The sequence below is a fragment of the Miniopterus natalensis genome, chromosome 1, assembly GCF_054644295.1.
Source record: "Miniopterus natalensis isolate mMinNat1 chromosome 1, mMinNat1.hap1, whole genome shotgun sequence".
In the NCBI taxonomy this organism is placed as follows: Eukaryota; Metazoa; Chordata; class Mammalia; order Chiroptera; family Miniopteridae; genus Miniopterus; species Miniopterus natalensis.
Window position 1 is genome coordinate 149,038,064 of NC_142081.1, and position 12,807 is coordinate 149,050,870.

The 12,807-nt window shown below is 39.4% G+C and overlaps 1 protein-coding gene across 2 annotated transcripts in view; it reads right to left on the reverse strand.

The window, feature by feature from the left end:
• GRID2 (glutamate ionotropic receptor delta type subunit 2) overlaps positions 1-12,807 on the reverse strand; it is a 1,226,675-nt gene that overhangs the window by 488,246 nt on the left and 725,622 nt on the right. For both annotated transcript variants that reach the window (XM_087826562.1, XM_087826560.1), the window contains exons 6-7: positions 11,838-12,011; positions 1,644-1,805 (exon numbers count right to left, since the gene is read on the reverse strand). In XM_087826562.1, coding sequence (XP_087682688.1) covers positions 1,644-1,805; positions 11,838-12,011 — 336 coding nt within the window. The remainder of the gene's footprint in view (positions 1-1,643; positions 1,806-11,837; positions 12,012-12,807) is intronic.

Consider the following 12,807-nt stretch of genomic DNA (forward strand, 5'->3'; position numbering starts at 1 on the left):
GGGGGATCAATTTTTTAAGGTCATTTTGAAATGTGAGACAAAAAATAATAAATTGAAAATCTGCAATCATGTATACAATTCAAACTTAGTTTATAAATACATAAAATGGATATGTTCCCTTAAAAGGTGTCACTGGGCTAAGAGTTTTCAGGGACAAATATGCAAATATTCCTCCAAAATAGAGTTTCATAGTTATCATATTATATCATTCATTGTTTTGATTGTAAATTTTGTAACAGTAACCTTTTACACATTAAATTGCTCCAGGAGAAATATCTACATTTAATGGTGTCTTCCTTTTCCTCCTAGTGATACTGTCTCTTAAGCAACATCCTAAACTATTATTCTGTCTTTGCGAGACAGCTTGAGGAAAATGAATGTTCGAGGTCGGCATCTTAGCCAAACCACGAATTAATAAATGGGTAGGATCAGGATCATGTTCAACAACCGTGGTTGGATCCACGCCTGCCAGCTCTCTACATAGATAGGGAGATTTTGGCAACACCTTGAGTTTAAATTTGACTTATCCATTTCCAGTTGAAAAACCTTTCTCTGCCGATATATTAGATACATTTAATTCTCCAGCACGTCTGTTGATAAGAACCTAAATTCTCACTTAAGTCATTCTTTTGTGAAGAGGAAACAGTACCCAGAGAAGGACACAGGCTAGCCTCTATCTGAAACACTTTTTTCCCTCCACTTCTTGGTTTTTATACTTCTAGTTCACTTCTGATGCTAAACCTTTAGACTTTTCTCTGGATTGTCTAACTACATTCAGGTTTCATTTGACTAGCTATTTCTCTTTCTGCTTCGGGAAAGGGAGACACGTGCAGAAAGAAAAAGGAGAAGTGAAATAAAGAACGTAAACTTCCAAATGGCCGCCTCCTTTGTGTAAAGGGTACAGGAGAACTTTGTTTGTTTTATTAATCATTTTATTTCAAATCCAAGAAGCTGTGCGAGACAAATGGGAAATGCCAGCAAGGATGACATGACAAAGAGGCTAATAAGCTGCAAAATGTTTATACCACTGAGAGAAGCTGGACAACGTGAAAGGCCTCCTGGGAATGCAGCAGGTAGCCGAGCCTGAGCAGGTCCCAGCAGGCTAAACGCCACGCTGACGGCAACGTCAACGAATGCCAACACTCCAAATAGTTCACAGATGCTGCAAAATACTGCCTGTTTATGAATTAATTATACCTTTATTATAACAGAAATTAAAGACCGTCACATCCAATGTCTTACCGTGTATCACCCAAAACGAAAAAACAGCTGACTCTAGTGCTCATTTTTTTCAGTTGATGGTGCCACGTAAAGAAAAAGAAAATCTTTGTATCCTTTGTGACAGGCAACAAACGAATTTAAGCCTCTCTAACTCTAATCATATTACCAAAGCAATGTAAAAGATTTCAACCACTAACTTTTTATTGGTGTCAAATTCCCTTACATTCATTTACATATGAATGTAAGTTTCGGTCCTTTTATTTTTAATATTTCCTTTCTCCATTACACTGTTTTGTGCTTTGAATCAGCAGCAATATTAAGGTTGGGGGGATCCTTCTAAAAGAGATCTCAAAAAAACCCCACAGATGTACTGTATCCTCTTTATAGAAAATGAGGAGGAGTGACCTGCTAGGCAGACTTACCTTCTTGATGGTCTCCAGCATGGACCGCCCCCCCTGCCAGGGCTTGGAGTTCTTCCTGATACACGACAGACTGGCCATGCTGTGCCACTTCCGGTCCTCCAGCTTCTTGTGAAAAGCGTTAGCAAGCAGGAGCACCGTGTCATATATGTAAAGGTTGGAAATCTGAAAAGACATTACGCAGTCATCATCAGAATCGCTGATGCCAGCCATCAAGAACAGGGAGAGATTCATCGGCTCAGCTGCCTCCATTCCTGTCCTAGACGGCTGGTTTGCAGGGTTATTTATTGAGCAGAAGTTTTCTTTTTTCATTTCCCGGGCCATTTTGCCATGGAGAATGAAGTCTTATCTGATTGTATGCTTCAATTGCTTTCTCAGCTTATTTAGGTGTGAAAGAAAAGATAAAATAGAGAAGTTTCGACAGAGGCAAGCCTGTTAGTGTCAGACCTCAGGAAAATCACTGGCCCTGATTTCTTTCTGAAGAGGTAAAGATCTCAGGGCTTAAGACTGGAAGGGCACACTGAATAAAACATTTTCTGAGTATGTCATTTTTGCATTCTGGTTGTTCAGATGGAGAAATATCTACTTGATCTTACTTATAAGATGAGTGTCCTAGGTGTAAAAAAAAAAGGAAGAAGCCATCTGTGTGAACATTTGTGTCTATGGGGATTCAGGAGTGAAAAAGTGAGAGGGAACAGCACCATTCATAAGCATGACATTGATCAATAATCTATACAAAATAAGAGGTACACACTTGCACTGCAATTCATTATGACGACATACCATAAACTATTACCTTTGTGAACGTGTGTTTATAGTTAAACTTTCTTTTATTAGCTAACTATGTTATTATCTTCCATCTATGTAGATTGAAAAAGGAATTATAGAAATGTGTGCTAAGAGCTATTGCAGTCTTACAGTTAACTCTTGCCAGAACTACTATGCATACTATTAACTACTGAAGGTGCTTGCTTTTCAGATAAATTAGAATTTATTTAGAAAATACAACCACCAAGAGATATCCAACATTGATATGAGCTGTTAAATGTTATAACCTCTCCGAAGGAAAACTCAAACATAAGATAAAAAAAATAAGAACTCAATGTAACTATGAAAATTAAATCCACTTTAAAGCATTTAAATATTCTCAGAAATTTTAAAGTGTCTTATCACTGATTTTTTTCTGAAAACAAATGGGACTCTCTATTCACCGCCCTTTGCTTACAATTAATCATGAAGGAATGTTATGAAATTGTCTGCCCCAGCACAGAATAGAATTAAGTACAGCTATTAGAATAACGAGAGTTTGATGTTACTGAGCAACTCTTTATAAGCATTTCCTAACAGTGCCTTGTGAGTTTTCCTTCATTACTTGGTCAATCTTTAATCGTTTGTGTTTTTAAGCATTATTTCCTGTGTATAATACTCATGGGAGATAGTCCTCTTTTTAAAGAGACACTGAATGCCCTCATGTAGTATGTGAAACACCAGCTTGTCCCTTATAAGGAAATACAAGGGACCCCTCCACCCCTCCTTCTGCTCCATAATTACTAGAGAGGCTGGGGGGTGGAGTTTGGACAAAATCTACAATAAATGAACAGGGAAACTTGAAGTAGTTGATGAATCAAAATTTAGTCTGGAGGAAACAAGCTGGCGATATAGGTAACAGCTGCACCTGCTACCTCCCGCAAACACATCAAAATCACAACTAAAATACAGAGCCACCGTCACTCAGAGCCTCCTGAGATCTGGCTGCACAGAAGCCCCTCAACCAGGGAACTGAAGAAGCACCGAGACCAGGAGGAGGGGCGGAGACCAGGGCGAATAGGGGTTGGATCCTGGAGATGCAGCCGCGGGCCCACACCTGGTGCTGCAGGGTAAACCTGGGAGGGAATCTCGGCGGTGGGGGTTTCCTGGAGGAGTGAGGGGTCCCAGCGCCACAGCAGGCCCCCAGCCCAGGGCTCCAGGGCTGGGAAGAGACGTCCCCGCAACTTCGGGCTGTGAAACCAGCGGGGACTGTCCCTGAGGGTCCCGGAGACTGCGGGAGCCCCAGCAGCTCCTCTCAAAGGGCCCGGCACGGACTCACTCGGACGCTCCCTCTGAGCCCAGCGCCGGGAGCAGCCTGAAGGGACCCGGGACACTCGGGGGGGGAACTAACCTGCCTGAGATCCGGGCGAGAGGTGGAGGGGCGGCTTCCTCCCAGGCAGAAGGGCTGGCGGAGGCCATGGCTCCTGTGGCGAGTCCTCCCCGCACAGCCAGCAGGCACGCGCCATATTTGAATCCCAGCACCTGACTCACCTTTGGCCCCGCCCCTTGATTCCCGGAGGCCCCGCCCTCCCCACCTGCAGCTCATCCAGGCCATTTCCGGGGTTTTTTCTATGCAAGTGGCCTCTCGAGCGTCATGCTTAGGACTTTCCTAAAATCTCTCAAACAAGCAGCAGCCTGCCCCATACAGCTTGATAACGGGCCCCAGGCCTGGCACTAGCGGCAGCCTGCACTGGCTCATAGCTTGGCCTCTCCTGGGCACCTCCAAGCCCAGCACAAGTAGCAGCCAACTAAGGTTTGCTGAGTAGCTCATGCTGGGTGGCCCTGGGCAAGGCACAGGCACAGGCTGACTTTGCACCTCCCGGGAGGCCCCAGAGACAGTGCACCTGGTGCTCAGACTCGACCACGCTGGATAACAACCCTACCACATCCACGAGTGACACACTCAGGGGGTGCACTTGGTGAACACCAAAGCCCCACTGAAGTAAATCCTGCTCCATAGGGGTGTCTCCAGCACAGCAGCTCCTTGGCTGTAGTTGCAGCTGGTCCTCACAGCCGATTGGCCTGGGGGTCAATTCCTCCCAGGGACGCCAACAGCAACCAAGGCTCAACTACAACAGGACAGTGCACACAGCCCACACAGGGGAACACCTAGAAGGCCCAGCTCAGGTGACTGGGTGGCTGAGCCACTGGACCCTACAGGACACCTACTCCACAAAGCCACTCTACAAATTCCAGGAGACATAGCAGCTCTACCTAATACATAGAAACAAACACCTGGAAGCAGCCAAACTGTGGAGGCAAAAATGCATGTCACAAAGGAAAGAACAGAAGAAATCTCTAGAAAAAGAGCTAAATGAAATAGATCCAAGCAAGCTAACAGATACAGAGTTCAGAATTTTGTTTATAAGGATGCTCAAGCACATTAGTAAGATACAAAAACAGCTGAGAAAATTGATGACATAATAAAGTACCAATTTGAAATGAAGGCTACATGAAATGAAGAATAATTTACAGGAAATCAACAGTAGAGTAGAGGACTCTGAGAATCAAATCAGCAATTTGGAACATGAGGAAACAAAAAACACCCAACCAGAAGAGCAAAAAGAAAAGGAAAAAAGAATCCATAAATATGAAGATAGTATAAGTAGTCTCCTGGACAATTTCAAGAGGCCCAACATTTGTATTATTGGGGTGCCAGAAGGGGAAGAAAGAGACCAAGGAATTGAAAACCTATTTGAAAAAATAATTGCAGAAAACTTCCCCTACCTGGGGAAAGAAATCGACTTTCAAGTCCAGGAAGCACAGAGGGTCCCAAACAAGAGGAACCCAAAAAGGCCCACACCAAGACACATCATCATTAAAATGCCAAAGGTTAAAGACAAAGAGAGAATCTTAAAAGCAGCAAGAGAAAAGCAGTTAGTTACCTACAAGGGAGCACCCATATGACTGCCAGCTGATTTCTCAACAGAAACCTTGCAGGCCAGAAGGGAGTGGCAAGAAATATTCAAAGTGATGAAAAACATGGAACTACAACCAAGATTGCTCTACCCAGCAAAGCTATCATTTAGAATTGAAGGTCAGATAAAGAGCTTCTCAGACAAGGAAAAGCTAAAGGAGTTCATCACCATCAAACCAGCACTACAGGAAATGTTGAAGGGTCTTCTTTATGAAGAAGCTAATGAACAAAAGAATCTGACGAACTAAATAGATCCAGAGACATTGATGCATGCAAGAGACGATCATATTTCAGAGGAAAGAGGGAAGGGGGGGTGGAGGGTGGGAAGAGATTTACCAAAGAAGTTATATGCATATATGCATAACCCATGGACAGTCAATAATGGGTTGAAGGCCTGGGGAGGGGGTGGGAGCGAGGTGGAGGGGGTCAATTGGGGGGAAAAAAATGGGACACCTGTAATACTTTCAAAAATAAAGATAAATTAAAAAAAAAAAAGTCTGAATTAGGCTGTGAAGACCCAAAAGGAAAACCTAGAAGAATCGTGAAGAATGAATAGCCTGTATCCAAAAATCCAGGACGAATCTTTTGATGCCAACAGCAACCAAGGCTCAGCTATAATAGGACAGTGCACACAGCCCACACAGAGGAGCACGTAAAAGCCCAATTTAGGTAATCAGCAATATCCTGACCTTTCCTAACCTCTCCCAGCTCCCTGTCTCAAATTTGCTTGCTCTACCTCTCTAGCTTTATTTTGCTTCTCCCTCTGACTGACTGATTTAAGTGTGTATATGATATTGTTGTGGAAGCATTCTTTGATGTCTCTTTATCTTTCTCCAACTACTTAATTTCCTCTAATACTCATTTCCTAGGTATCAAACTAGGTAAATCCTACCCTAACAGCTCTCAGGACTATCCCCACTTCAGGGTTAATTGGGCAGTCTTTTTATCTCCCATAACACTCAGTGTATATCTCTAATGAGGTATATCATCATGATATGATTCTTTTAAAATCTGCCTTTCACACTAGCACATGAGTTCCTCTGGACAGGGGCTCATATTGTATATATTTTCCCCTTCGTACTTTTGTTTCCCTTATTCTTTATTTCTCCTTGACTTATCCTAGAGCTTAGTACATAATTTGTTTTTTAATAAATAGGTGTTAAAAAAGAATGGGGGTGAGGAAGACCATCAAGTTTAACATTGGGTAGGTTTAACAGAAGTCAAGCAGTAAGAAATTTGACAACCTGAGTTCCATCCACACCTGACATGTCTGTGGCTCAGTCTCTTTTGCACACCTTGAGGCATGCGCTTTGAGAATCCAGGCTGGTTTGAGAGGTGAGTGGTTTGTACTTAACATGTGACAGGTGTTATCAAATGACTGCCTCTCCTCATTGCCAGAATTCCAAACTGCAGGATCAAAAGGGAGTGATGACATTCTCTGAGCTTTTAATTACTCCTGTCTTAGGTAAGTGCCTGTTCTCTTTCAAAGTTTGTGCTCCTTCCTATGCCACAATTTATTAGCCCCTTTCTGCCATCATCTGCTGACCTCCTGGTCACTCTATATTCACGAGGTCTTTGACTCCTCCCTCCCATTGATCCCAAAATATCTCCCTGCATTAAAAAAAATTTTTGATTTCTACACAGATGATCTTTACTTCAATTCTGGCCACAACCAATATAAGTGACTATTCACTGGACACAAACACACACCACCTCTAAGATCTTAAAAACCAATATCCCACCATCTGACCAATCATTTCTCTCTACCTTACTGTCACTACACTTGTTTTCTGACTTCATTGAATCACCAGCACCCACCTCTACATGACAACCTTTCAATATTTGACACCAACTACTTGACACCAAATATATTTATTACTTGCTCTGAGACATCCTCTTTACTTAAGTTGTGCATCATCTGGTGTAATTGCTAGACTGTTTATCATCTCAGCTCTCTTCCTCTGTCCTCCTATGTTTCGGTGTTTCTGCTCAAAATGTAATACTCAGAACTGACGCATTATTGCAGATATGATCTGACTAGGAGAGAGACAGGGTCTATCTCTCTTGATCTCAGCAAAATGCTTCTGACATAAGGACCAAGATTCCATTAGAAAGGTTTAGAGCGCTTATGCCCTGTGCTATGCTCATAAGGAATCTAACTTCATCTTAACAGCCTTACACAGCTGTCAGACTAGGTCTCATCCATGTAGACTTCCTGTAATTGATTTTGAACTTCTACTTTATCTCCATGAAATTTCAACTTTTAGGTTTATTATTTAGTAAATACTAACAACTTGGATCTGGATTATATAACACAACAGAAGCTTTCTCTCCTAGCTTTATGTCATTTACAAGTTTGATATTTTATTCATTTTCATTCATGTAATCAACATTTAACAATATTAGGCCCAAGAATAGAATCTCCTGAATGACATAGAGAGTTCCTTGCACTTCAAGGGTAAAATATTTATCAGTGTGGTTTGAGTATTTCTCTAGTTCCACACTTCTCAAAGTGAGGGTAATAAAAGCCCTGGTGGTAAGTTGTAAATAGGAAGTATTCAAAGCTGCAAGACATATCTGAGCCATGTCTGAGGAATATCAATTTTGCTTGAAGATTTGGGAAAAAAAACACCAAAAAAACTTAGCTGGTAAATTATTTGAAATAAACTCATGTGCTATAACTTTTAAAGATAATGAGACTTTAACATATTTTAAACTTAAAAAAAATCTAAGGCTAGAGTGGGTGTTGTTTTTTTTTTAAAAATATATCTTTATTGACTTCAGAGAGAGGAAGGGAGAGGGAGAGAGAGAGAGAAACATCAATGATGAGAGAGTCACTGATCGGCTGCCTCCTGCACGCCCCCGACTGGGGATCGAGCCGCAACCCGGGCATGTGCCCTGACCGGAACCTCCTGGATCATAGGGCGATGCTCAACCACCGAGCCACACCCAGCTGGGTGACAGTGTTTACTATCTTCTGAGTCTTTGGTCAAATGTTTAACTGATATCAATCTATCTAGACTTTTTAATGTCTTTCCATGAGGATTTCATGAGAAAATTTTTCAAACACTACATAAAAATCAATATACAATAAATAGATTTATGACATTCTAACAACCTAAAAAATTAAATAAGACTTAGTTTGGCAGTGCTTGCTATTTAGGAAGCCCTATTGTCTTATTTAAAGTTCCATAAACAATATGTGTAATACTATATTCTACAGTTGATATAGATATTAATTTTAGTATATTAAACTCTGATTATCAGAATTTTTTTGCCTTCTTTTTTAAATTGGGACATTCACCGATGTCTTCTTATACTTGAATTCTCTTCCCAAATATTTCACTAGTATTTTTAATTTATAATATTGTGAACCTATCCACTTGTTTATTTATTGTTCTGAGCAATTATTTTTCCAGCCTCATTTTAAAACAGTAAGACAAACTCTTACCATCTTCAAACCTCTGTTTTTTATAAAACAATGGCTACTTTTTAAAATGACTTGAATTTTAACCTTTCCAATCTGAAGGCAATTTTTGCCAAATGGAGAAAACAGAAGCAAAAATACGTAAACATTTTTCTTTTCTCTCCATTAGCAGCCAAGCTAACATTAGTTTCACCAAGCAGTAAGCTCACTTCCTTTTTGTTTCATATATTGTTAAAAGCTCTGTTTCTAGCCAAAAGGTTTCTCTAATATTTATTTTGCAACTTCAGCTATCCTTGGTTTTATTCTTTCTGGCATTAATTTAAAGATTTAGGAATCTTGTTTCTTTGTTTGTTCTAAATATCCTCTTTCTGTGTATGTTAAAATATGTAACAGCCCAGTAATCTCTACACAGGCCCATTGTACCCTCTTGTCCTCTGCTGTACTGATTATTGTGATTTTATGTTGGGTTTTATTTTTAGAGCTCATTGAGTCATGTTTTCAAATCTTCATTTTTTTTCTGAGTTACTCTTAATTGTACCTTGCTGATAAAAGTGTCTGTGATCATATTTACCTGCATTGTTTTTATTGATGAGCTCCAAGATGACAGGGTTACTTCTCCTAACCACCTACTCCCAAATTTTCAGTAAGTATTTTTCTTGTTGCTTTCTTTAATGTTAGTGAGATAACATTTTCACCAAGGCAAGTTTCTATGCCAAATGCTCTGCTTTTAGTGGAACATAAGAGTCTTGCATTTAGACTCTTAATTATATAAATCTTCATTTATCAAAGCTTCTGTCAATGTTCCTTTTATATGTTAATTCAGGGGTGGGAAATGTCCGGCCCATGGGCCATATACAACCCATGAAATCATTTGGTCTGGCCCTGCCAAGGCAACCACCGATGGGACTCAAAATACAATAAACCTAGGAGCTTTTTTCATAGCTAACTTTTAAGTTGATAATTTTGAATGGCCTGCAAATATGTTATAAATACCCAAATGGCCTTTGACAGAAAAAAGGTTCCCCACCCCTGTTAATTATTTAATTAAATTCTATTATATGCAATAGGGAAGTTAATGTGTAATAAATCCTCAAAGAAAAACTGATCGCCTTGTTTCCTTCCATCTGTGTGTTTGAGGGGAGTGAGAAGAAGGCATGAGGTAGAGGGTTGGTGCTTCATCTACATCCTTAATTCATCAGATAAGTAGGGGAATATAAAGCTAAATAAAGTATTTGTTTCCTTGATTTCAAGAAATTAATTAATTGAATCATAAGGATTGTGCTCTTTGGTAAATGTGCTTTAAAATACTGTGTAGTTACTTTCTGCTTTAACAATTTGTATAATTCCTGCTACTTCTTTTCACAGAAACAGTCTTTAATATTTCAAAACTTTCCGAGTCAAAATTCTTTCATGTTTTTCTACATTTAAATTCTATCATTTCTACATCAATTATACTTATGACAAATTAATAGGGGAAGCTGGATCATTATAAATATTTAATAAAATTGGCATTAAAATGTAAACAGGTCTTGTTTAGGTTTCAGAGTGACTTATTTTGACCACTGCCTTTCCTTAATTACATTCAAATCCACAAATACTCACAAAGGTCAAAGCACTGTAATAAATATGATGGGGGAAATCAAGTTAGACTAGTACTTTGTGGGATTTTATGATGTCAGGTCCTAGAGAGAACCTATTCTAAAAGAGTTTAAAATCTAGAAGGAAACAAAAAGTTCTACAGGCCATGATCCTTAAGTGAGCTGCCAGGTAAATACATGCTGCTCATCACAATGATAATAAATACGAAGCTAAAGTTGGATAAGTAGTAACTCAACAACAAAAAAATCCAACCACAACTAAAGATAGGGAGACTGTGGATTTATCATTCAAAAGAAGAAATAGCTTTGCAAAATTACCTTATTTATCTAGTATTATTGGGGATGAGCTAGTTTTAATATTTCCAAAATGCTGAAACTGAACATCTCTAAGTACTAAAACATTTTTGACATTAAACATTTTAAAGGAATAGATTTCTGAAATATATATTTTTCTGACTTCTAAAATTGACCATAACTTTAGTCTTTCTTGTATCTCAGAGTTACTGTTTAAATACTAACTAACATGCTGGCAATATATTGAAGTGATACCCTTAGGAACTGTTTCATGACACAGAGTTGTTTTTAACAGAAAAGTCCTTCACTGATAAAATGTTTGAATTAGATTATCTGATTGATTTCTTTTTTCCTGTCCCTTGCTTTGCTAGAGAGTGTTCCCTATAGCTCCCCATTGCTGTCCATGTGCCTGCCTTTTGTAACACCCCCTTCAAATTGACATCCTGAGATCTCTTGTGCAAAGAGAAATAAAACAAAGAGATCTGATAGGATTTTCCTTACAAAAAAGAAATAGGCTCTGGGTGAGTACTTAAAGGTCACTTTTATGAGTAAACTGCAGGGACTTAGTGTTCTCTATTTTGCTGCTCAGAAATTTTATTTATTTATTTTCAAATTCTTTGTTGTATTCTGAATAGCAAAGATTACAGCTATATCCCATCTGAGTTCAATATGCCTATATAATACTATAGCACTTTTTGTGCTTCTAAATAAAATTTTCCTGAAGTACTTCAAACTGGACACTAATCTTTTTTTTTTTATTATTATTTTTTAAATCTATGTCCTTGTTATGCCAAAAGAAAGTCAAGCAAATTTATTGACTTACTAATTTGGAGTTTGGCATTAAGGAGTGTCAATCTCAAAATCTACCATGAAAAATGTTACGGATCTACCAACGTGCTGAGAAAGAAATAACCTTTATATATTATAATATTATTAAACAAGTAGATATTTTGCTAAAATGAAATTTAAAAGATCAAAAACACAGATTCTTGGTGCTTCCTGAGATGCTTCAACTTAATAAATTGCTGGAGAAAGGCAATAGTTCAGAAACTGCAAACCTGTAAAATTCTAAATCCAGTACAACTCAGAAACCTCTCTGGACAGTTGCCTGGCAAAGCACCACAGGAAGGAATGCCCCTGCACCCAGAATGTACCTCCATATTCTGGGCAAACGGGTCCTTGGGGTCACACAGGGTGGAAGATATCCGATGGTTGCCCCGGAAACAGCGCTGGCTTATGTTCTGGGGGACTGGGAAGGTCTGCCGGATGATAGTGAGCCTTCCGATGGACCTTCTCACAAGTTCCTGTACATCCATGTCGTTGATTTCCTGTAAGATAAGAAACGGAAGAATTAAAAATGCTTTCACACGGTAACAGAAACACAAAATCTATTACTAAGTTGTCATCTGGAAATGCTAAGGGATTGTCACTGTGACACAATGCTTAGCACTCATCCAAAGGAAACAGCGCACACTCATTCAAATGATCAGCATCCTTGGATTTGCTGTCTGCGCTTAAATTATACACATTCATGCCTAAATAATTCCAAATGGAGCAACTGGCTTAAATATACTTTACTAACAAAAAGTTTATAATTTATTATGTTGAACTCTTTGGAAAAATATGTGTTGTCTACACATCAGAAAAATAACAAAATAACTTTACAATTCATTACAATTCACTATTCATTAATGGATTTTTAAATATATATCTGTATTGATTTCAGAGAGAGGAAGGGAGAGGGAGAGAGAGAGAGAAACATCAATGATGAGAGTCACTGATCGGCTGCCTCCTGCGCGCCCCCTGCTGGGGATCGGGCGGCAAGCCTGCATGGGCCCTGACCGGGAATCGAACCAGGATCTCTTGGGTCCTAGGTCAATGCTCAACCGCTGGGCAATGCCCTGCTGGGCTCATAAATGGATTTCGAGGTACTTTAATTACGAAGGAAGATAGCTGCAATGTAAGAGTAACATATATTGTTCTTGGCAATGAAAAATGGGGCTCTTAAACAACAGACTGAGCAAGAGGAGATATTATTTTTAAAGACTTTTTCCAATTATTTCTTAGAACTATTAGTGTTAACCCATACATTTCTCTTGGTTAAAAACAGATTAAACAGAGTGC